Source organism: Dasypus novemcinctus, chromosome 10 (assembly GCF_030445035.2).
Source record: "Dasypus novemcinctus isolate mDasNov1 chromosome 10, mDasNov1.1.hap2, whole genome shotgun sequence".
Taxonomy (NCBI): Eukaryota; Metazoa; Chordata; class Mammalia; order Cingulata; family Dasypodidae; genus Dasypus; species Dasypus novemcinctus.
In genome coordinates this window covers 27,460,764-27,488,036 of record NC_080682.1, presented here as the reverse complement: position 1 = coordinate 27,488,036, position 27,273 = coordinate 27,460,764, and the positions used below count along the sequence as shown (strand labels likewise).

Here is a 27,273-nt window from a genome sequence, read left to right as displayed (position 1 = left end):
GGTCATTGAACTGGCTGTGGTGTAGAGGCGCCCTCAAGTGGCCGTTGCATGGGAGCACAGGGAGGGAGCTGTCCAAAGGCTGAAACCCTGAGAAGTAGGTGAATTGCAGGGATCAGACATTCAATATAGAATTCGCGGACCTGGCTTCCCCCACGGGGCTGGCACCCAGCTACGGGGATCCCTGAGGGCTGTGTTGCACTGCGGGGCTCCTAAGCTTTCTGTGGACCAGATTTGAGGTTGCCAGGTCTGGGTCCCCTGGACTCTGGCGGTCCACACCCCAGACTCACACCTCTTGAGTCTTCAGTGTCTCAGACTTTCCACCCCTGAATCCATCACGCCCTGGGGTCTACCTGGGGTCCTTGAGTGCCCTGGACCTTAACGTTTGCATTTTATCTTTATTGGTTCATATTGTTTTGTTTTTATTTTCACTTTATCTTATTTTTTACTCTTTTTGACGCCCTGATTGCTAATATTGCATTATCCCCTAGTCTTTTCTCCTAGCGTGTCCCCCAAAGTCCTTTTTTTTTATACAGTTATTTAGGGGGTTTTTTGGTTGTTGTTTTAGATAGTTTTGCAATTGTGACACGTGTATACCTGTATCTCTCTTCCCCCTATCTGTTCCCCACTGTTTGCCCATCCTCTTTTTCTTTCTTCCTTTCTTCTTGTCTTTCTTTTTTTCTTTATTATAATTAGTTTTTTTTTCGGTTTTCTCTTTCCCTCTTGTCCCTCATTTTCCACTTATTTTATTTTAATTCAAGTACACAATAGGTGCTACAGGGAACACCTCACATTTGCTGGGTTTTCCCATCCTCCACTGCCTCATTTCTGTGTGAACTGATTTAGGCTACCTACACTATCCCCCTTCCCTGCATCTTGATATCCACTATCATCTACTGTCTCTCCTATATTCCACTCCCCACCTCCCGTTCTTTGATCCACAAAGTGTCTAACTCTTAATTTCTAATACCTTTGTTCTGTTTTCTGTCTGTTATCCACTCTTGAAACTATTACCTTTCTTTTCTTTTTCCCTCTCCCATGAAAACAATAGCTTTGTAGTTCATACCATATTCCTCCCATATTCAGTCATCTACTTCATAAAAGGTACTCTACCTACAGCTATAACTCTGTACAATCTACATGAATCTAACCTCCATCCTACCAGATCTCATATTCTTGCTTTGTTAACATACATCACCAATTCTACTTTACACTTTTCCCTTGCTTACACAATTGCCTTTCCCCAACACTAATACTTTCCTCTAAAGTGAACTTAACCAACAACAAGTAACTAGAATAAGAAGAAAAAAGTGACAAAGAGAAGATATAACACCTATGCAAAAATAACAACTAATTAACCTCCAAGAGCAGACAAAGAAGCTAAGGAACTGATTAAATTTGTCAAAATAAAGAGATGACCAGAAAGCAACAAAAATCTACAAACCAAACCAATAATCAGGAAAACATGGCTGAATCCAATCAACAAACCAATAATCACGAAGGGGAGCAAAACTTGGCACAAGCAATGAAAGATCTCAGAACATTTATCACCGACAAATTTGATGCAGTAATGAAAGAGGTTAACAACATGAAGACATCACTTGGAGGCGAAATTGCAGACATACGCAAAAACATAACAGATATGATGGGAATGAACACCACAGTTCAAGAAATCAAAAATACACTTGCAGCAAATATCAGCAGACTAGAAGAGACAGAGCAGAGAATTAGTGATGTGGAAGACAGTACATCAGAAATCAAACAGATAGTAGAAGGGGTCAATAAGAAGATAGAAAAGATCCAATTAGGATTTAGGGACCTGAATGACAATGCAAAACGCTCAAACATACGTATTATAGGCATTCCAGAAGGTGAAGAGAAGGGAAAGGGGTCAGAAGGAGTGTTGCAGGAAATAATGGCTGAAAACATCCCAAATCTACTGAAAGAGACAGATGTACATATCCAAGAAGCACAGCGCACTCCACAAGTCATAAACCCCAACAGGCCCACCCCGAGACATATACTTATCAAATTATCCAATGCTCAAGACAAAGAGAAAATCCTAAAAGCAGCAAGAGAAAAGAAAACCATCACATACAAGGGAAGCTCAATTAGATTAAGTGCTGATTTCTCTTCTGAAACCATGGAGGCAAGAAGACAATGGTATGATATAGTCAAGGTACTAAAGGAAAAAAATCTCCAACCAAGAATACTCTATCCAGCTAAACTAGCATTCAAACATGATGGAGAGTTCAAAATATTCACAAACAGAAACTGAAAGAGTATACCAACAAGAAACCTCCCCTTCAAGAAATTCTAAAGGGAGTTCTGCAGGAAGAAAGGAAAAAACAGGAAAGGCAAAGTTGGAGGAGAGTATAAGACCAACAACAACAAAAAAGACAAAAAAAATATACAAACAAAATATGACAAACACAAATCCAATCAAAATATGGCTAACACAAATAATTCCTTGATAGTAATAACACTGAATGTCAACGGATTAAACTCACCTATCAAAAGATTCAGACTGGGACATTGGATAAGGAAATATGACCCATCCATATGCTGTCTACAAGAGACACATCTTAGACCCAGAGACGCATGGAGATTGAAAGTGAATGGCTGGAAAACAATCATACAAGCTAAGAATAACCAAAAAAAAGGCAGGAGTAGCTATATTAATATCAGACAAAATAGACTTTAAATGTGAAACAATTGTGAGAGACAAAGAAGGATACTACATTTTAGTGAAAGGGAAAATCTTTCAAGAAGATCGAACAATCATAAATATCTATGCCCCTAACAAGGGTGCCTCTAAATACGTCAGGCAAACGCTGGAAAAACTAAGTGAAAGAATAGATACATCTACAATTATAATGGGGGATTTTAATACACCACTATCAAATCTGGACAGAACATCTCAAAAGAGAATCACCAAAGAAACAAAACATCTGAATAGTATATTAGAGGAGCTTGATCTAATAGACATATATAGATCGCTACACCCAAACACACCAAGATATACATTTTTCTCAAGTGCACATGGATCATTCTCCAAGACAGATCATATGCTAGGCCACAAAGAAAGGCTGAACGAATTCAGAAAGATTGAAATCATACAAAACATTATCTCTGACCACAGTGGAGTCAAGCTGGAGATTTGCAAGGGACAGAAGCCCAGATTTCACACCACGATTTGGAAATTAAACAGCACACTCTTAGAAAAACAGTGGGTCAAAGAGGAAATCTCAAAAGAAATCAATGACTACCTTGAAACAAATGATAATGATAACACAACATATCAAAATTTATGGGATGCAGCAAAAGCAGTACTGAGAGGGAAGTTTATAGCCATAAATTCATATATCAAAAAAGAAGAGAGAGCAAAAATTGAAGAACTAACTGCACATTTGAAGGACTTAGAAAAACAACAACAAAGTAACCCAACAGGAAGAAGAAGGAAGGAAATAACAAAGATAAGAGCAGAACTAAATGAAATAGAAAATAAGAAAGCACTTGAACAGATAAACAAGACCAAGAGCTGGTTTTTTGAGAAGATTAACAAAATTGACAAACCTTTAGGAAAACTAACAAAGAAAAAAAGAGAGAAGATGCAAATACACAAAATAAGAAATGAGAAAGGCGATATCACCACTGACCCCACAGAAATAAAGACTATCATAAGAGGATATTTTGAAAAACTATATTCCAACAAAAATGACAATCTAGAGGAAATGGACAAATTCCTAGAAACACATAAGCAGCCCATATTGACGAAAGAAGAAATTGATGATCTTAACAAACCAATCACAAGCAGAGAGATAGAATCAGTTATTAAAAATCTCCCAACTAAAAGAGCCCAGGGCCAGATAGCTTCACAGGTGAATTCTACAAAACATTCCGGAAAGAACTGACACCAATCCTGTTGAAACTATTCCAAAACATCGAAACAGAAAGAACATTACCCAACTCCTTCTATGATGCCAACATTACCCTAGTACCAAAGCCACACAAAGACATCACAAGAAAGGAAAATTACAGACCAATTTCTCTAATGAACCTAGACGCAAAAATACTTAACAAAATACTTGCTAATCGTATTCAACAACACATTAAACGTATTATACACCACGACCAAGTGGGATTCATCCCAGGCATGCAAGGATGGTTCAACATAAGAAAATCAATCAACGTAATACACCATATAAACAGATTGAAGGAAAAAAATCACATGATTATATCTATTGATGCAGAAAAAGCATTTGACAAAATACAGCACCCTTTCTTGATAAAAACACTCCAAAAATTGGAATACAAGGAAATTTTTGGAACATGATAAAGAGTATATATGAAAAACCTAAAGCCAATATTGTTTACAATGGAGAAATCCTAGACTCCTTCCCTCTAAACTCAGGAACAAGACAAGGATGCCCACTGTCTCCGCTCCTATTTAACATTGTCTTAGAAGTACTTGCTCGAGCACTGAGGCAAGAACCAGAAATAAAAGGCATTCAAATTGGAAAGGAAGAAGTCAAAATTTCATTATTTGCAGATGACATGATCCTATACATAGAAAACCCTGAGAGATCTACAACGAAGATTCTAGAACTCATAAATGAGTTTAGTAAAGTCGCAGGTTATAAGAACAATGTGCAAAAATCAGTAGCATTTCTGTACACCAATAATGAGCAAGATCAGGAGGAAATCAAGAAACAAATACCATTCACAATAGTAAATAAAAAAATCAAATACTTAGGAATAAATTTAACTAAAGAGGTAAAGAACTTATACACCGAGAACTATACAAGATTGTTCGAGGAAATCAAAGAAGACCTAAATAAATGGAAGACTATTCTTTGTTCATGGATAGGAAGACTGAACATTATTAAGATGTCTATCCTACCAAAACTGATCTACACATTCAATGCAATCCCAATAAAAATCAACGCAGCCTTCTTTAAGGAACTAGAAAAACTAACTATGAAATGTATTTGGAAAGGAAAGAGACCCCGAATAGCCAAAGACATACTGAAAAAGAAAAACGAAATTGGAGGAATCACACTACCTGACTTCAAAACATACTACAAAGCTACGGTGGTGAAAACAGCATGGTATTGGCATAAGGAGAGACACATAGACCAATGGAATCGAATTGAAAGCTCTGCTATAGAACCTCACATATACAGCCACATAATATTCGATAAAGCCACCAAACCCTCTCAACTGGGAGAGAGTGGCCTATTCAACAAATGGTGTCTGGAGAACTGGATAGCCATATGTAGAAGAATGAAAGAGGATTACCATCTCACACCTTATACAAAGATCAACTCAAGATGGATCAAAGACCTAAATATAAGAGCCAAGACCATAAAGACTTTGGAAAGCAGTGTAGGGAAACACCTACAGGACCTTGTAATAGGAAATGGATTTATGAATATCTCACCAAAAGCACGAGCAGCAAAAGAACTAATAGATAAATGGGACTTCCTCAAAATTAAAGCCTTCTGCACCTCAAAGGAGTTTGTCAAGAAAGTAAAAAGGGAGCCCACACAGTGTGAGAAAATATTTGGCAATCATATATCTGATAGGAAACTTATAACTTGCATATATAAAGAACTCCTATATCTTGAAAATAAAAAGATAAACAACCCATTTAAAAAATGGGAAAAAGACTTAAACAGACACTTCTCCGAAGAAGAAATACAAATGGCAAGAAAGCACATGAAAAAATGTTCCAAATCTCTAGCTATCAGGGAAATGCAAATCAAAACTACAATGAGATACCATCTTACACCCATAAGATTGGCAGCTATGAAAAAAACAGAAGAATACAAGTGTTGGAGAGGATGTGAAGGAAGGGAAACACTCATCCACTGCTGGTGGGAATGCAGAAGGATCCAACCATTCTGGAGGACAGTATGGCGGTTTCTCAAAAAACTAGCCATAGATTTGCCATATGACCCAGCAATACCACTGCTGGGTATATACCCAGCAGAACTGAAAACAAGGACACAAACGGATATATGTACACCAATGTTCATAGCAGCATTGTTCACTACTACCAAAAGTTGGAATCAACCCAAATGCCCATCAACAGATGAGTGGATCAATAAAATGTGGTATATACACACAATGGAATACTACTCGGCTGTAAGAACAAACACACTACAAACACATGTGATAACATGGATGAATCTTGAGAACCTTATGTTGAGTGAAGCAACCCAGACATTGAAGGACAAATACTACATGACCTCAATGATATGAAATAAACAAGCTGTCCTAGATAGCAAGAGACTGAACGATAGGCTTACAGGAAATCGGAGGGTGGAGGAAGGATATGAGCCGATGTCTGCAGGGGTGGAATTTAAGACGAGATGGTGGTAAGTATGAACACAAAGAAGAGATAAAAGGGGGGCAAGGGGTTGCCTTTGGTTGGGGCTTTGCGGGTTTGAGGGTGGCTGGGGAGGGACGGATGGGTAACGTTGCCCAAAAGTGGGGGGAGGGAGGGGTAGCATACGAACACAGGAGAGGGTCAGGAGTTGGTGGAGAGTAAAATGCCGAGAAAATCATATCAAAATAAAATAAAGAGGGTTACCTGTTTAGAATGCTCGGAGGGGAGGGTCTGATGCAGGACGGGCTCCTGGGGAATGTCTAAATGCTCATTCTGCCAGAGTGGGTGACACCATGGGGTAGAATCCCAAGTAGTGAGAGTAGGGGTGGACCCACATCCTGGGGAGGACTAATGCCATCAAATAGAGGGAACTGTATCCCTCGAGAGAAAGGGTGGCTCCCAGGGCATTGGGGCAGTTGAGCAAGTTAGGCCCTGAACACTATTCCATCTATCTCTGGAAGTGGCTCCTCAGGAAACAGAGGTTGGCTGTCACTGTGAGCACCAAGGTGGAAGGGAAAATGGACGTTAAATGTGTGGAACCAAGGTAAATGGGGGGTAAGAGAGGAGTTTCTTGAGAGTACACAAGGATGGATACAAAACATGTAATATTACACCATAACATATAGGAGATGACAGACTGATAATGTAAACCATAATGTAAAACATAGGATAACTAAAAATGTAAAGAACTGTGTATCCTAAAGTATGCACCATAATGTAAGCACAGATGTTACCTTGTTAGAAAGCTAATGTCTCAGACTCTGTACATCACTTTAAGTAAATATGATATGAATAGGGGGTAAGAGTATCACTGTGGAAGGGAAAAGGTTTTCTGGTGGATGTGTGGGAGTGCTGTATATTATATATGTGCATTGCTGTGGTCTAGGACTCCTGTGAAGAAAAGCTGAATAATTAGGGGAAAAAAAAAAAAAAAAAAGATAGGATATGGAAATTTTTTCAAGTCAAAAAATTCTTTATCTAAGTTCTTTATCTAACTTTATCCAAGTTCTTTATCTATCCTTTAAACCCATCGATATATGCCATTCCCTAGTAAGGGACCATGACATTATATTGGGCTTCAAATTTCGGGGAGTTCTGGATCACAGAGTGTTTCAACAATGGCAATGGAGGGATACTGGTATGGGATACCAATGACAGGTGATATATGGCTGACAGGGAGCTGTACAGAACATATGTCCAGGGTGCATGGTAATGTTTGGATATACTCATAGTGGCAACAATTAAAAAGCACAGCTGGGGAGGTACTGGGTTCCTGGCCAGTGGTGCTCTGTCGTGGTCCCTAGGGGAGCAGTGACAGTCTCCCAGGTACAGCGGTGGGGACTGGGAGGGAGTGAGAGTTCAACAGTGAGCCCCTGATGCTAATGACTATGCTTGTGAGCTGATCAACCTAAAATAAGAACAAGGCCTACAGCAACATTGTGCCTGGGAATTTCCTCCTGTCAGCCTTCATGTTACTCAAATGTGGCCAGTCTCAAAGCCAAACTCAGCATGTAAATGCAATGCCTTCCCCCCAGCGTGGGACATGACACCCGGGGATGAGCCTCCCTGGCAACGAGGGACCACTATCAACTACCAACTGATGATGCAACTGGAAAAGGACCTTATACGGAAGGTTCAATGCGGATCAGCAGAATATCCATGTCTACATAAAATAACATGACTTTAAAATGCTGTTTGACCTAAAGTAAGGGGGAAATGGAAAGGAGAAATGAGTTTATATGGCTACGAGTTTCTAAAAAAGAGTCTGGAGGCTGGCAGAAGGATTGCCCTCATGCACAACTGAGCAGAGTCAGAGAGACAGATAAAGCAGATACAACCCCCAGATATTGGTTCCTTTGAAGGCTAAAGAGACCCATGGGAGTTATGGTCATGGCCGATGGGGTTAACTACCAGGTCAGATGGCCCCTCTTTGGAAATGGTGTTTATGTGTGATGAATCTGGACTCAGATGGGATCTCCCTTCATAAGACTTTCATGCTAATGTGCTGGAGGTGCAGTTCATGTTGGGGTTTAAGATATATTTAGGGGATTTGAATCTCTGGACTGACAATGTGATAGCCAGGTCCTGAGCCTCAACAGACTCCAGCACCTACAATCTGATCTATTGGACTTACCACACTCAGCTAAGATGGAGTTGAAGAAGGACAACCACCACACCATGGAGCCTAGAATGATTACAACTGAAAATGGGAGGATTGCATCCAGCATCCATGTGGAATCTGAGCCTCCTCTTGACATAGAGGTGCAATGGACACAACCAATCCAATGCCCACATAGAAGAGGTGGCATTGGATTGGGAAAAGTGGACATGGTGGACGATGGGTATGAGGAAAGGCAGGAAGAGATGAGAGGTGGAGGCGTCTTTGGGACATGGAGCTGCCCTGGATGATGCTTCAGATGTAATCACCGGACATTGTAAATCCTCACAGGGCCCACTGGATGGAATGGGGGAGAGTATGGGCCATGATGTGGACCATTGTCTATGAGGTGCAGAGGTGCCCAAAGATGTACTTACCAAATCCAATGGATGTGTCATGATGATGGGAACGAGTGTTGTAGGGGGGGGGGGAAAGGGGGGTGGGGGGGTGGGGTTGAATGGGACCTCACATATATATTTTTAATTAATATTATTACAAAGTCAATAAAAAATAAAATAAAATAAAAAAATAAAAAAAATAAAATCTACAGTGGTTGAAACAGCATGTTATTGGCATAAAGATAGACACAGTGATCAATGGAATCAAACTGAGAAATCAAAAATAGACCCTCACTTCTTTGGTCAGCTAAATTTTGTTAAGCCTACCAAGTCCACTTTTCTGTGGGGAAAAAAACAGTCTTTTCAGCAAATAGTGCTGGGAGAACTGGATATTCATAACTAAACATTGTTGGGGGGTGTCAGTGAAGGGGGATTATGTGGAAAGAAGCTCACCTGGGCAAACATATAAGGCATACAAACATGTTCAAATGTTTTTGGGGCATTCTCATGTTGGTTGGAGATTAACACAGTATCTGAAAGAATATCCAATTCCTATCCCAGGGAGCTCCATTATATTCTCTAATGTAATAGCAAGGATCCCCCAAGTACAGGGGCAATAATTAGTGAAGGAGGATGGTCCATTGATGGGCCCTTGATATTGATGATTGTGCTCATGAACAATTTACTCTTGAAATTGAAACTTAGCCCAATTTTATAGGGTGCTTAAGAGTTGTCTCCTGAGAGCCTCGTTGTTGCTTGTGGTTGTGGCCTCTCTTTTAGTCAAACCAACCACATAAATTCGATAACTTTCCCTTGTGTGTGGAATATGACTCGCGGGTATGAGACTCCCTGTTACCAAGGAATACTACCAAGTACCAACTAGCAATGCAACTGAAAAAAGACCTTGAGCATAGGGGGGAAAGTTAAAGACAATTGAGTTTACATGACTAAGAGACTTCAAAGTGACTTGGGAGTTCATCTCAGAGGTTATGCTTATACATGCATCAGCAGGAACCCACTGACAGATAAAATAGATAATACCCAAATTGTGGGTTTCTTGAGGATTCTGAAGACGTCCAGACACTATAATCAGGACAGATAGCTCAGAAGTTTGGTGCCCTACAAGTGGGCCCTACTTTGGAATTTATGCTCCCCAGTGTGACAAAATTGAACTCAGTTGTGGTTTCCTTACACACGGTTCTACTGTCCCTTCTATGAATCAATAATTAGTACTAGAATTCCTAAGTGTATGTTCAAGAGACTTAAATCTTTGGGCTGTCCATATGGCAGCTGGGCCCTCAATCTCTACTATGTTGCAAAACCTACTCTCCAGTTCATTGGACTTACCCAGGGACAACTAACAGGGAGGAGATGATGGACAACCACCGTACCAAGGAACTGAGAGGATCTATAACTTCAAGCAAGAGAATCCTATCCATCAGCCTTATGGAATTGAAGCCCCCTCTCAATTGGTGGTAGAATATGCATCATCATCCCAGAATCCTCAGGATTAGGGAAAGAATTATAGACTAAAGTAGACACAAGGATGCAAATACATTGAAATTACTGGTATTTGACATTATCTTATTATGATTTTACCAATGGAAGAAATTATATCATTGATGTGGAGGCTGTGGCCATGGAGGTTCTGAAGGCAGGGAGAGGGAAAAGCAGGGTTTACATAGGGGCATTTTGGGGACTTGAGTATCATCCTGAATGGCCCTGCAATGACAGATACAGGCCATTACATATCTTTCAATAAGAACCCACAAAATTGGGTGAGAGAGAGTGTAAACTATGATATAAATCTATGATGCATGCTTAACGGCAATGCTCCAACCTGTCTTCACCAATTGCAATGAATGTATCACACTAATGAAGGATGTTTTAATGTGGGAAAATGTGGGAGGTGTGGAGAGCAGGGCATATGAGAATCCCCTACAATTTTTAAGTAACATTTATGCAATCTAAGTTTGTTTTTAAAATATGTATGTATATATTTATATATTTAAAAAAAAACAAACAAACAAGAAATCCAAGAGTATCCCTATCTCACTTCCTATGTAAGAATCAAATCAAAATGAATCAGAGACCTAAACATAAAAGTCAGGATTATAAAATTTCTAGAAGATAATGTAGGGTAACTCTACAGTGTAAGAAACGAAGATTAGTTTAGTTTTCACATAAAAGAAGAAAATATTGATTAATATAACCTGGCAGCCTGTTGCCTCAGTCTCCCATACCTGGGTTAAACAGCAACAGAGGAAACAAGCTTAAGCAGTCCTATAGGCAGTAAAAAGATGCCCAAGAAAGAGCTAAATCAATACCAATTCAGCACTAAATTCCATTCCTTAAATCCATTCCTTATTTGGCAAAGGGGAGCAGGTGAAAACTAAAATGGTTGGAATGTGATGGGGGAAGCAGTTAATCACAAACTTTTGCAGGGGAAATTTAGAAATCTTCTAGGATAGGCTGTAACTTCTGAAGTATCCAATCTATGGAGAAACAGAGGAAGGGCTTGTGTGCTAGACTTAGGGGTATAAATTGTGTCATTTTTCTTTGTTCGGGGCATTAGCCACGTTTTCTGGTTGTGCGTCCCTTTATGCAAGATTGAGAATAAATTCTTTTCTTCTCCACAATCGGGTGAGCTTATTTTCTTCCAGAAGAAGATTTCTTTCCAACATACAGGAAGTTTTTTTTTAACCTAACCCCCATAGCATGAGCAATAAAAGAAAAAAACAGAGAAATCGGGCCTCCTCAAAATTAAATACTAATGAACCTCAAAGGACTTTTTGAAGTGGTTAAGAAGGTTTCCTACACGATGGGAAAAAATACTCAGAAATCACAAATGTTACAAGGATCTAATATTCATAATATATGAAGAGGCCTACAACTCAAAAATAAAAAGACAAATGACCTGATTAAAAAATGCAAAATGCGTTTCAGGTTCCCTCTCCCTGTGAACCAGAAGCTCTGTCAGTCTCCTCTTCCTTGTCCAAGACCACCACCTACTCTCCTAGGATGCTGCTGCCTTCCCCCCACCACCACCACCAGGGGACACTGGACAGTTTCTTAGTGGCTGTGGGGTCCAGGGAGGAACTGTGAGCCCAAGTTTAGCACAAGTGAAGGAGACACTGCCTTGGTAGGATGGAGGCCTGGGATGCTCCTACATATCAGGGGCAGTGGAGACAGAGGCTGTTTCACCTGGCAAACTAGAGCTTTCCCTTCCTCTTCATGTTGCTGCTCCTGTGACTCCACCTCCCAGGAGGACAAAAGAAAAAGGCGACTCTTTTAGCTGAAAAAGTAGATCAGCTGAAGGAGTGGAGTTTCAGCTGCTCAGTCTTCTGAATAAATGGTGGCAAATTCTGAAAATTTATAAAGGCACCACCTCAAAACTATGATTGTCATGCTCACTGCTCTTCAGCTTCAGCAACAGTGTTCTGTGCACAGGCAAACTAATTAAGAATATCAAATACTGGCTACCTCTTGGCACTCTTCATCTATTTTTTGTAACAAACTCTTTTTTAGTATGGCGGACTATGATAAATTGACAGATGTTTTTCAATATTAACTCTGACCCTACATTCATAAATTTTCCTACAAAAGGCAGATCCCAAAGAGCTGATACATTTGACCTTCAAAGAATTGGATTTACAGCTGAACAACCACCAAGATGGACTGCTGACAGAACACATGTTCATATTCAGGTCTTCAGAACACCCAGTAACTTTGGCACCATTCTTTGCCACTGTTGGTGTCACTGATTGGTGGTGTGCTTCATTTAAGAATCAACTTAGAGTTCATCTATAACAAGACGGGTTGTGTTGTGGAGTCTAGGTGTGTTGTCTTTGTTGTGACTTCTGGCCAGATGTGGAAACATATCTGTGGGCTTCTGTGTGAGGGTTCTTATGAACCCACAGTGGACAAGTGAGCTGTATTCATGGAATCAGCCATTTTGTGACATCAGTTCATTTTGTGGCAGAGTCACATATTATTCTCATTCTGAATGCTGTTTTTATTATGGGAATGATTCTTCTAAATGAAGCTGTGATTTTCAAACAGATGTTGGGAAAGAGAAATAATTTGCTTCTGGGATTGGGACTGGCAGTCTTCTAAAATTTCCTGCTTTCAATATTTCATTCCAAGTACCACAGCCATCCTTAAATAGTTTTAGTTAAGTCAAGTCAAGTGAGATTTGCATATAGCAAATATTTTCCATGAAGCAAATTTTTTCCTGACATGATACTGTTTTAAATTCCTGAGTTCATTTCTTTTGGTGATTGTGATAGTTTATTCTTGTACATTTTTTAAAATGTGGCTTTTGCTAATAAATGTAATTTACGGAAACAGATGCTAAAATTTAATATGAAGGAAACATGAAAATTTTCAAGCATGTTATAGTTAGTGTAATCTACAGTATTGAAATAAAAATGAATGTAATTTTGGAAAAAAAATGGGCAAAAGGCCTGAATGGATATTTTTCTAAAGAATACATATAAATGGTGAAAAAACACATGAAAAAAATGTTCAGCATCACTGCCTATAAGGAGATGCAAATCAAAGCTATAATGAAATGTCATTTCATGCCTAACAGAATGACTAGTATTAACACAACAGAAATCTATAAGTGTAGGAGATAAATTGGATAGATTGGAATGTTTATTCACTGTTGACTATAGAGTACCTAAGGAAATTTGATATAGATCTATTATGTGACACAACATTATCTCTACTAGGTATATATACAGAACAACTTAGGGCAGTGCTAGGAAGAGGCATCTTCATACTGATGTTGACAGTGGCATCATTCACAATTGCCAAGACATGGAAACAATTCAGGTGTCCATTAACTGACAAACTGATAAACAAACTGTGTTTTATACATAAAATGGAATATTATTCAGCTCTAAGAAGAAATGAAGTTGTGAAATATTTGGCAATTGGATGAACTTGGTAGACATTATATTATGTTGTGCAAAGCAATCCAGTAACAAAAATACAAATAGTGTATGATTTCATATTATGAACTAAATGTAACGTGCAAAATCGTGGAGTTAGAAGCTTGAATGTAAGTCACCAGAGTGTAGAATGTGGTTAAAGAATGGGAAGCTGAAGTTTAATCTGTGCAGAATTGGTTAAAATTTTGTTTGTACGTATTTGGAAATGAATATAAAAGGTGAAATCACATCAAAGGATTTGTAATTAGTAGCACTTACATATGAGTATGCAATTTTTTAATTTTCTTTTTTCTAGTAATGAAAGTGCTCTAATATTGATTGAAATAGTGAATGTGCAACTTGTTGATTATACCGAATGCCAATGATTGTATTCTTTAGGTAATTATACAGTTTATGAAAGAAAAGATAGTGAGGTGGGTTGGGGAAACTATCCAGTTTTACCAGCACCAAATGATGAAACAATTATTCTTTCATCATTGAGTGGATATGACAAACCCTGTCAAAGAAAAATTGCCCATAGAAATGAAGATTTATTCCAGATCTCCCAATTCAATTCCAATGGTCTGCATGTTTGCTCTTGTATTAGGGTAACAATATTTTGATAGAATTTCCCCAAATTAATAAAATACATGGATATGCATATACATGAAACTCAGAGATCCACAAAGAGAATAAACATGCATTAGTTTGCCCTCTGCATTAGTCAGCCAAAAGGGTGCTGATGCAAAATACCAGAAATTAGCTGGTTTTTATAAAGGGTATTTATTGGGGTAGGAACCTATAGATACCAGGCCATAAAGCACAATTAACTTCCCTCACCAAAGTCTCTTTTCACTTGTTGCAGCAAGATAGGTGCCGATGGCTGTGATGGTTCAGGCTTCCTGGATTCTTCCCTTCCAGGGTCTTGCTTCTCTCTGGGTTCAAGGTTCCTTTCTTCCGGGGGCTGATTTCTTTTTTCTCTGTGAGCTTATTTCCCAGGGCTGCAGCTTAAGTCTTTAGCATCAAACTCCAACATCAAACTCCAACATCAGATACCCTCAACTCTGTTCTTTGCCATGTTTTTTTATCTGTGACACCCCACCCACCAAGGCATCGGGACACAATGCCCTAATCATAACTCAATCATGCACAGGGACAGATCAGATTACAAACATAATTCAATATCTATTTTTGGAATTCATTACCATATCAAACTGCTACACACTCATATATTTTTCACACTATTAAATGTGACAGACAAGGGGAGAGTTCTTAAAGCTGCAAGACAAAAGTATAAGGAAGTACCAATGAGATTGAGTGATGAATTGTCATCAGAAACTATGGAGGCCAAAAGAGAGTGGGTTGATATACTTCACACACTGAAAGAAAACATTTGACAACTACAAGGATACAGAATAAGTGGAACCAAGTGGCAAAAAAACAACAACAAAAACAAAACAAAACAAAACAAAACAAAAAACGCTTTGTACAAAACAAAGTGAAATAAAACCTTAAAGTAGAAAGAAAAGCTAACCAACTGAAAAATCCCATCAAAATAAATATATGCCTACACACCAGCAAGATTATAAGTCATACTAAGAAAAAAGAAGAAATTGCCCAGTCTAATGAACAAACTAAAAACAGGAGGAGATTCTGAACATGGAACACTACTCAGTGATGTCCAAACAAACATAATGAATCAACTTGATGAAGTGAAGAATTTGATAAAGGATATTAAGAAGGAACTGTAGACATATAAAGAAGCTAAACTCAAAGATCTAACTTACATCTGGAGGAACTAGAAAAAGTGCAACATACTAATTCCATAGCAAGCAGAGGTAAGGTAATAACAAAGATTAGAGAAGAACTAAAAGAAATTGAGAACAAAAAAATTTCACAAAATTAATGAAAATATTAAGGTCATAATAAAGGAACACAAAAAGAAGAGGAAATACTACTAATAAATAATAAAAGGATAGAAAATGAACCAGAAAAAAGTAATGAGTAAAAACTCTAAAAAAAAAAAAAAAGGAATAAGATTTTAAAAGGTGGAATTTAAAAAAAAAGAAACAGGAAAAAAATAGAATGAAAGAACAGAAAGATGAGAAGAAAATAAATAAAGCCCAAACAATATAAAGTGAAATGAAAGAAAAGGAACAGAAGAGGGAAAACAAAATAATGAAAAGAAATATAGAAAATTATGAGAAAAAGAAAAAAAAATGAAGAAAAAGAAAGAAAAAATAAACAGGAAAAAGTGACCTATCAGGGTACTTACTAGCTACCATCTCAGGCTGCCAGTGCTCACCAATTTATCACTCTGTGGCCCACACTCCCCAGGAAAAGTATCCTGGTGTAGATTAAAAAAATAATAATTTTATATATAAAATAATGAATTAAAAACTTAAAAATAAAATCTCAGTCTAATGTCTCTATCACAAAGCTGATTGTCTTGCAAATTCCCCTCCCTCAGGCAAATGACTCTCTGCCTGAAAACCCAATGAATCACTCTCTGACTTCCATTGCTTCTGCCTCTTGAGGCTTTTGATGGCTGCTACTCCTTGCCCCATTTCCTTCATGCCAGTTGGGCTTCTGATGGCTTGCCAGCTGTCTCTTTCAGCTGCCCGCTCACCCAACCTATTAGGTTCCTGTCAGTTCACCCCCTTCATGATCCAGTTCCTCTCTCTGCTAGGGATAGTGTGTGTCACAGAAGCTTGCCTGATCGCCTTGCCCCTCCCCTCTCCTTGGAGCTGCTTCACTGTTTGGCATTGTTCCTTTTCCCAGGAATTGACTGAAATCCAGTTGGCCCAATCTGTCAAGTCTACACTGCTCTTCCCCTGAACTGCTGTGCATAGGTTCCTACAACTGCTTGCCCCATAGTTCCCCTACTTCAAAACCCTGCTGGACACTGGGACACAAACATGATTACTTGGCAACTTTCCTCATTCTCTGACTTGTCTGAGAGCTGGTCTGTCAGCCAAACTCTTTCCACAGTTTGCCTCTCCCTCTGAGTTAGCTGTGTGCTGGCTTGCCTATCCTGTCTCCCACAGCTTTGCTCTCCCCAGTCAAGTGGTTCCCCCACATCTAGCTGCCCTCTCCAATTGCCACCCCCATCTTGCAGCTTCCCTTTTGTGAAGTATACCTGGCTACCTTCCAGCAGTTTCTGAAGATGGAGTGCAGCCTGCCATTCCACTATCTTGGATCTCCCCTAATGCTTACTTTTATATATATTTGAATTTTTGTGTTGAAGCATATTGAGTACCTTCTCATTTCCATCTAGATATATTTTTCATCTCTTTTTCCTTGTGGTTATGATGGGGTTAAATGTGACATCATAAGTATATAGAAGTCATATTGGGTTTGACATGAACATTACTGCAATATAATTCACCTGTACTTTTCCTATAATGCTCTTTTCCACCACATTTTTTGTACATGTTACACTTTTATATCTTTGTACATTTTATGTCCAAGACAAAGTTTTATCGTTACTTTTTATGCATTTGCATTTTAGCATGTCTAGGATGTAAGAAGTAGAATTATAAACCAAGCAACAAATTATAATAATAAAAGTGATTATAATTGCACAAATATTCATAGTCACCTTTTTCTTAGATCTTTATAATTTTATGCCACATTGAACTACTATCTAGGGCTCTTCCCTTTTCTTTCTTAGAAACTCCTTTTAACATTGCTGGTAAAACATATCTAATTGTGATGACCTCTTAGCATTTGTTTATCAGAGAATGTCTTAAACTCTTCATCATTTTTGAAAGAAATTTTTCCAGTTATAAAATTCTTGGTTGGCAAATGTTTTCTTTCAGTGTGTGAAGTATATCAACCCACTCTCTTTTGGCCTCCACAGTTTCTGATGACAATTCATCACTCAGTCTTATTGGTACTTCCTTATACTTTTGTCTTGCAGCTTTAAGAACTCTCCCCTTGTCTGTCACATTTAATAGTGTGAAAAATATATGAGTGTGTAGCAGTTTGATATGGTAATGAATTCCAAAAATAGATATTGAATTATGTTTGTAATCTGATCTGTCCCTGTGCATGATTGTAAACATATATGAAAGGATAACAGATCTGATGGTGTTGAAAGACACAATGCAAGAAGTTAAAAATATGCTGGAAGCATATAACAGCAGATTTGAACAGGCAAAGAAAGAAATAATGTTGCCAAAGTTAGAACATCTGAAATTGCATATGGAGAAGAACAGATAGTTTTTTAAAAAAAGATAGAAAAATAATCAGCAAGGATTCATGGGATTGAATGATAATATGAAATGCACACAAGTATGCATTTTAGTCATCCAAAAGGGAGACGATAGAGGGGAAGAGGGCAGAAAGAGTGTCAGATGAAATAATGAATGAAAATTTCCCATCTCTAATGATGGACATGGATGTATATGTGCAGGAATTGGAGTGCACTCCAAATAGTATAATTCCTAACCAGTCTACCCCAAGACCCATATTTATCAGATTGTCAAATGCTCAAAACAAGGAGAGAATTCTGAAGGCAGCAAAAGAAAGGAGATCCATCACATATAAGGGAAGCTTGATAATATTAAGCACTGATTTCTCATTTGAAACCATGAAGACAAGAAGAAAGTGGTATGAAATAGTTAAGGTGCTAAATGAATAAAAAACAAAACAAAACTGCCAGCCAAGAATTTTCTTTCCAGTGAAGTTGGCACTCAAAATTGAGAGATAATTCAAAATATTCACACATAAACAAAAAATGAGTTTGTCAATAAGAATCCTGCCCTACAAGGAATACTAAAAGGAGTTCTGCAGATTGAAAGGAGAGAAGAAAAAAAAAAGCCAGGAGAGAGAGGGTTGGAGAAGATTGTAGAAAGGAAAATTATTAATAAGAGTAACTAAAACAAAATAGGGCATATGCAAACCTAAAGAAAAAAATGGCATATGTAAGGACTTCATCATGGCAGAATGCATAAGGAAATATGACCCATGTATATGATGTCTTCAAGAAACTTACCTTTGAGCCAGGGATACAAGGGACTTGCAATTGAATGGTTGGAAAACAATTTTACATGCAAACAATAAATAAAAGGGGCAGGAGAAGCAATTCTAATATCAGGAAAAAATAGACTTTAAATACTGAACTGTTGTAAACACAAGGAAGACCACTATATATTAATAAAAAGGGTAATGGATCCAGCAGAAAGAATCAAGATGCCCCAAATTACCTGAGGCAAACATTAGAAAAACTAAGTGTAGTAAGAGATGTCTCTACAATTTCAGTGGGGAACTTTAATACACCATTATCAATATTAGATAGAATATCTATCTAATATTCAACAGACAGTCAATAAAGATACAGAGACCTTGAAAAATTGTCAGAGGATCTGGAAATAATGGACATACACAGACACTACATCCAAATACAGCAGGGTATATTACTTCTCAGGGCAACATACATCATTTTCCACGATAAACCACATGCTAGGTCAAATAACAAGTCTCAAAGAATTCAAGAAGATTGAAATTATACAATGTAATTTCTCTGACCACAATGGAATGAAGTTGGAGATTAATAAGGGACAGAGAACCATAATAGGCACAAATATATGAAAATTAAATAACACACTTTTAGACAGTCAGTTGGTCAAGGAGAAACTTGCAAGAGAAATTAGTAACTACCTTTAAATGAATGAAAATGAGACCACAACATATAAAAATCTATAGGATGCAACAATATTCCCATAAGTACTTATATTAACAAAGGAAAAAGAGCTAAACTCAAAGATCTAACTTACATCTGGAGGAACTAGAAAAAGTGCAACATACTAATTCCATAGCAAGCAGAGGTAAGGTAATAACAAAGATTAGAGAAGAACTAAAAGAAATTGAGAACAAAAAAATTTCACAAAATTAATGAAACCAAATGTTGGTTCTTTGAGAAGATTAATAAAATTGAAAAAAAACTTTAGATAGGCTACCAAAGGAAAACAAAGACATGATACAAATACATAAAATAAAATAAAAAACAAGAGAGGGAATATAAATGATGATCCCACAGAAATAAAGAGTATCATGAGAGGATACTTTGAAAAACTCTATACCAACAAGATGAATAACTGAGATGAATTGGATAAATACCTAGAAACTCACAAACAGCTTACATGGTAGTCATTTCTAATGTTTCACCTATGCCCATCTCAGCAATACCTATTGTATAATTTCATTTATTTGAAACAATTAGAATAAGTAAACTCTTTGAAGTCAGTATCTCAGCTATAGATTACCAGGGGTCAGAGTGAGGATAATGAATAAGAATTTCCAGAGTAAAACATAGAGGGGTACTAATTGGAATGATGGAAATGTATTGGTGATAGATGGTGGTGATGGTAGCACAATATTGTGAACTCAAATAACAGCATTGAAATACACACACACACACATATATAATGTGATTAATGGGGGAATGTTAAATTGTACATATGGAAACTGTATAAAATTTTTAAAAATTATGTATCTTTGGAACTATATCACATGAACAGTGAGCACTAAGTTAAAGCATGCACTTTAGTTAATAGTACAATTTTTAAAATGTGCCAAAATGAATTGTAACATATATGTCACACCATTGCAACTTTTTGGTGGTGAGTTGGTGTTTGGAAATCTTGTATTTATTTTTTTTTGGGGGGGGGGAATAATTTACTTTTACATTTTAATGTTTTTAAAATATACTTAACTGTCTTTTAAAATAAAACATTGGATTGCAAACAATGTTACATTCAAAAAGATAAGAGGTTCCATATACCCCACACCACCACCCACTCCTCCCACATCAAGAACCTCTTTTATCATTGTGGCACATTCATTGAATTTGGTGAATACATTTTGGAGCACTGCCGAACTGCATGGATTATAGTTTACATTGTAGTTTACGCTCTCCCCATTCCATTCAGTGGGTTATGGAAAGGTATATAATGTCCAGCATCTGTATCTACAATATCATTTAGGACAACACTAAGTCCCAGTAATGCCCCCACACCACATCTCTTCTTCCCTCTCCCTGCCCTCAGCAACTACCGTGGCCACTTTCTTCACATCAATGATACAATTTCTTCCATTGCTAGAGTCAAAATAGTTCTTTAGTAGGATACCAGTAAGTCCAGTGTAATACATATTTTCTTCCTCTATCCTGTGGACCCTGGGATGGTGATGTTCACTCCACCTCTAAATTGAGAAGGGGCTTAGATCCCACAATACGATTCTCCTCATTGCAGTTGTAGACACTCTTGGTTCCCTGCTATGGTGGTTGACCATCTTTACCTCCTTGTTAGCTGACTTGGGAAAGTCCAACAAACCAGAAAGTAGGAGCTACTATTCTGCTGAGGCTCAGGGTCCCACTGACACATGGGCAGTCCAGAGATTTAAGTCTCCTGAATATACACCAACCTCAGCACCAACCACAGGTTCAGTAAAAGTGACAGAAGAGGCATGTGTAGAAAGGTCACATCTGAGTCCAACTTCATCACACTCAGGAGTACAAATTCCACATTAGGGCCCACTGACAAGGCCTTGAACTCCAGAGCATTCTGCCATGACTGTAGAACCTGTGTATCTCTGTAGCTCTCAGAAGCACCAGTACCTGGGGTTGTATCTAATTTGACCATCTCTGGGATCCTACTGAGACGTGCATAAGCTCATCCCTTTGATTACCTCCTGACTCATTTTGAAGTCTCTTAGCTATGTAAACTCATTAGTCTTTATCATTTTCCCCCTTTTACTCAAGGTCTTTTTCTAGTGACATCACCAGTTGGTGATTGGTAGCAATCCCTTGGTGCCAGGGAGACTCATTGCCAGGAGTTATGTCCCATGCTGGGTGGAAGGTAATGTATTTAAATGCTGAGTTTGGCTTGGAGAGTGGCCACATTTGAGCAATGTGGGGGCTCTCAGGAAGTAACTCTTAGGCATCCTGCAGCTCTAGGCCTAGTTGAAATTTCAGGTACACAGGCTCATAGGCATGGTCATCAGTATTAAGGGCTCATAATTGGACCATCCTTTTTCACTGGTCTTTGCCCTTGCACTGGAGGGATTGCTGCTGTTCCACTGTGGAATGTGACTGAGCTCCCCTGGCTAGGAACTTAGTACTCCCTCAATTGTCTTTCATAAGTCTACTATGAAAATACCCATTTTTATAAACCCTTAATACACACCCTGGAGAACTCCCTCCCAACCATGTGTCCCTCATCAGAGAGAGGAATAGAACAGATGAAAGAAGAGTAACTGGGGGGCAATGACAGTGTTCCACAAGATCATGTAATGGATGGATATGGGGCATGTTTAATTTCACCAAAACTTTATAAACGTTATAGTCTAAAATGTAAACCATAATGTAACTAAAAATTTTAAAAATTTTACTGTCTAAAATATAAATCATAATGTAAACCAAAATGGAATCATGTTTGTTAGCTATGTTTCAATATCTGAACGTCAGTGCAGCAAATATAACATGGACATGTAAAAAGATCATTGCTGGGGAAGGGGGAAAATGGTTTGATGTTGGATATATGAGAGTTCCCTATATTGTATATGTGACTTTACTATGATCTAAAACTTTTTTGAAGACAAAATTAAAAATTAAAAAAAGAGGATGTAGACACTAAGGAATGAAGGAAATTGCCTTGCCACTGTACAAAAAGGGCAACACCTATTACAGAGATGAAAGGCAAAATGTCAAAAGCAAAGTTTTATGATATTTTTTCATTTTTTAATACCCTAATTTATTTTTTACTTTATTTTAGTTTTTCTAAATAAGTATGTATTCTATTTCTAATCTTTAAACTATCATTACTATTTCATGTTCCTACTATTTGAATCTGGCAATATATTAGGCTTCATTTTTGAAGAAGTTTTGGACCATAGAAGGGTTCAACTATGGTAGGGGAGAAATACTGTATTTTATGCATTAGAAAGAATAGACTTTTGTTTTCAGAGGTATGAAGGACAATGTAGAGTAAAAACAGAGGCAATTTTTCACAATGCCATAATATTCTAAAAAGAGCTTCAAAACACGTAGAAAATGAAATAATTGAAAGGAGAAATACAAGTTTTACATAAATGAAATTGAATAATTGTCAGGAACGATATTCTAATTTTGTTGAAATATAAGGTAAGTTTATTTTCTTTCTGTTTCTTCCTCCTGATCACCAATCAATTTTTTAGAGTTATTTTATATTGAGATCCCAACAATAAATATTTGACAAAATATTAATTAAAAAGTTTTATGAAATAATATTTCTTCAACTATTACTTACATTATTTGAAAGTATATGTAATGCCTTATGAAATAATATTTCTTCAACTATTACTTACATTATTTGAAAGTATATGTAATGCCTATAAAAATTTTTATTTCAATGACTAGAAGAAAAACACCTTCATGTTTATTTTGGAAGGAGGAAGCAGACCTTATTGATGTGTTTAAGATAAAAGATGTTCTTTAAGATAAAGAACATCTTAGGGAAGTGGACTTGGCCCAATGGATAGGGGATCTGTCTACCACATGGGAGGTCTACGGTTCAAACCCCCCGCCTCCTTGACCAGTGTTGAGCTGGCCCACGCACAGTGCTGATGCGCGTAAGGAGTGCCGTGCCACGCAGGGGTATCCCTCGCATAGGGGAGTCCCACGCACAAGGAGTGCGCCCCATAAGGAGAGCTGCCCAGCGTGAAAGAAAGTTCAGCCTGCCCAGGAATGGTGCTACACACACGGAGAGCTGACATAGCAAGATGATGTAACAAAAAAAGACACAGATTCCCGTTCTGCTGACAACAACAGAAGCAGACAAAGAAGAACACACAGCAAATGAACAGAGAACATACAACTGGGGCGAGGAGCAGGGGAGAAGGGGAGATAAATAAATAATAAAAAATAAATCTTAAAAAAAAAGAATACCTTAAACCACAAGAGCTCTTAGTGTGAAATAAATTGATGCTAGCCTTTGAATCTCCAAATAAGCTTTTTAAAGCATCATTGAATATTTGATGAATTTAAGAATTGTATATTCAAAATGTTATCTAATATATGAAATATTATTTTATAATATCTTGATCTATGCAAACAAATTCACTCTGAAAATTCTGCAGTATAGACATTATTACTTGTATGAGTTGCTTCTAAATCTACATGAAAATTGATTTCATTATAGTTAACTAATGAAAGATTCATGAGGATTCATTTCACCTGTTTGTATATAAAACAAGTGAACTTATGTCCATTTATATAATGATAAAAACTGCACTCATCTCGGCACAGATTTTTACATTCTTCTAACATGTTTCTTTTTATTTAATAATTGCCAATAAGCTAAAATAATAAAACAAACTACACAACAATTGATGTGACTAAATATATTACATGTGCTTTCTTAATGTATTGACACTCCCAAACCTGCTAGAGAAAAAACACCATAATATTTGTCATGTCTCAAAAGCTCCTGTTCATTAGCTAGTGCACACTCCTAGAAAGAAGTTAGAAATGCTGCATTCATCAAGGCAAAGTAAGTGAAACAGTGGGTTTTACAAAAGTTTATTGTAAAAGAGATCAGTATATATTATAAACAATAATATCATGAACATTGAACCTGATAAAATTATATAAACATATAAGTACTAAGTATACATGTAAAGAAGTTACACATGTACAAATTAATAACTTGGAGGCCAATACATCTAAATGATAATATATATGAATAATTTTCATTTTTTCTTTAATTTTTTTTGTGTAATAATATATGAAAAACATAAACAACATTTGATCCAATGATAGTGTCATTGGGAAAATTATGGTAATCCATCATTGGTAGTAAATAATCTGGCCATTCACTGACAGAATAATTAAACATTTCTCTAGAATTACCTCCTTTTTAACCAAGTCATAAATTAGAGCATCACAAGAGGATACCAAAAATGCTGCTCAACATTGTTTGACTTCTAAGAGAAAGACAACTCTCTGTTACTAACTTAAATGGATGCATTAGTCCTTGGATCTTTATCCTTGGAATCATGCCAAACAATCTACTTGGGAAATTGGTCCCAGAGATGAACAAATGTTGCATTACCAGCAAAGTCTCTAAAAGAGATGCCATGGCTTTATCAGGATGAAAGACAAGGGATTCTCTGCTCTGCTTGTGTTCACAGTAGCTCCCAGGGACACTTGTGAGACAAAATTTCTGGGTGAATTTTCTATTTGAACAGGTCATGAACAAAATTTTTAGGTTATTGACTGTACCTCAATAAAAAATAATAAAAATACATGCCAAAAAAATCAAACCATTGTTATCTGAAAAGAAACAAATCATAAAAATTTCTGGCCCATTATTTAGTTTATATATTTTATTTGTGAGAAAAACTTGAGGTTGACAAATGTCTAGACAGATATAGCTGGAAGTTTTTCATCAGCTTTGACTCATGGTAAGTATTAATTTCAAGTTAGAGCTTTTTAGTTCATCTCAAGAACTGTGAATATTATTATGAGAATATGCATATACATATACATAATATGTAGCTCTTAACTAAGTAATGCCAACATTTGTAGAAATGAAAATATAGATCTGATGAAATCAGAGAAATCAAGCAATGGATAATGTTGAAAATAAAATTTTTGGAGGAATTTGGATTATATAACCAGTTTAAAAAAACTCTTCTGAAAATTAATAGTAATGCTTTCTCTATAATATTAAAGAACCTAAAGTTTTAACTTCTGTCATTTCTCTTATGTAATATTGGATACAAATTAACAGTAAATTATGCAGTAAATCTCTCTATATTTTTCTGAAGTTAAATATAAGTAGGAATATAATGCTATGAAAATGATCGCTAGACTCAAATAATTTTGGTAGACTCACAGAAGAAGTAATACTTACTGATTGTGACTCTGGAAAAGTTATTTTAATTCCTATGCCCTTTTTTTCATCTAAAAATGTATACAATAGAAAGGCTTACAATATAATATTACATCTGAATAAATGTATTAATGTAAAGAAGTATTTATAACTATGCCACAGTCATTGAATTTAGACAATATATATGTATCCCCATTATACAATATCTAAAAGTTGATTTATACTGAATTTATATTTGACAGTCAAAGTAAGATTTTTTTCAGCTATATTTTGCAAACTATTCTTTATTATGAATTTCTAAAATCACTAAACTTTTTAAAAATCCAGATCATTTCTTTTTTAAAAAATTGGTTTGAAGTTATTCATGCCAAGTATCACATTTGATTTCTCAATAGTTTACCAGAGTATAACTTATTATGGGACGTAGGAATGACACAAATGTGCCTGAATTCATCCTTCTGGGATTGACAGAATCTGAAGATATCCAGCAGGTACTATTTATGCTCTTTTTCCTGATATACCTGATTACCGTGCTGGGGAATGCAGGGATGATTTTGATAATTCGTCTAGATCTCCAGCTTCACACACCCATGTATTTTTTCCTCAGTCACCTGTCATTCCTTGACCTCAGTTATTCAACAGTCATCACACCTAAAACCTTAGAGAATTTACTGATTTCTGACAAATATATTTCATTCACAGGTTGCTTCACCCAAATGTATTTTTTTGTCCTCTTTATTGTCACTGAATTCTTCTTTCTCTCTTCAATGGCTTATGACCGCTATGTAGCTATCTGCAAGCCTCTTCACTATCACATTGTTATGTCCACGAGACTCTGCCGCGCCCTCGTCACTGGGTCCTACTTGATTGGCTTTACGGAATCAACAGTCATTGTTCTTTGCACGAAAAGCTTGCATTTCTGCAAATCCAATGTCATCTATCACTTTTTCTGTGACTCAACTCCAATTTTAGCCCTGTCCTGCACTGACACTCATGGCACTGAAAATTTGATAATCTTTCTCACTAGTTTAAACATAGTGGTTTCTCTTATCACAATTTTTATGTCATATGGGTCCATTCTGTCTAATATTCTGAAAATTAATTCCACTTCAGCAAAGCGCAAAGCCTTCTCTACTTGTGCCTCCCACTTCCTGGGAGTAACCATCTTTTATGTCAGTATAATATTTACTTATTTAAAACCAAAGAAGTCCTACTCTTTGGGAAAGGATCAAGTGGCCTCTGTGTTTTATACTATGGTGATCCCCATGCTGAATCCACTTATTTATAGTCTCAGAAACAAAGAAGTGAAAAATGCTCTCATTAGAGTCATTCAGAAGAGCGAGGGCTCCAGACAACTGAAATGTCAGTGATGCTGAATATTTTAGTGTAACTTTTCTTTCTTTCTTTTTTGGGTATTCATTCTCTAAGTAGAGTAGCCTCATTTAATTTTCTTGAATTTCTGTTGAGCCATCCTCTATTTGACCAGACCTAATGGAACGTTACAAGAATATGTTTTTAGAATTCCTCAGAGTAATTAGAAGCTATGAAATAGATGTTAAACCTGTTTTTTAAA

The 27,273-nt window shown here is 37.0% G+C and overlaps 1 protein-coding gene and 1 pseudogene across 1 annotated transcript; both read left to right on the top strand.

Moving 5' to 3' along the window:
- The first annotated feature begins 12,034 nt into the window (after positions 1–12,034).
- LOC101432416 (dolichyl-diphosphooligosaccharide--protein glycosyltransferase subunit TUSC3 pseudogene) lies at positions 12,035–13,051 on the top strand (annotated as a pseudogene).
- Positions 13,052–26,116: 13,065 nt separating this feature from the next.
- On the top strand, positions 26,117–27,070 carry LOC101432868 (olfactory receptor 8H3-like). The gene has a single exon (XM_004461051.2). It carries the CDS (start codon positions 26,117–26,119, stop codon positions 27,068–27,070), a length of 954 nt encoding a protein of 317 aa, XP_004461108.1.
- The last annotated feature ends 203 nt before the right edge of the window (positions 27,071–27,273 follow it).

Excerpts from the sequence above, each read along its gene's own strand:
- LOC101432868 (XM_004461051.2), top strand. The coding sequence starts at position 26,117 with ATGGGACGTAGGAATGACACAAATGTGCCTGAATTCATCCTTCTGGGA.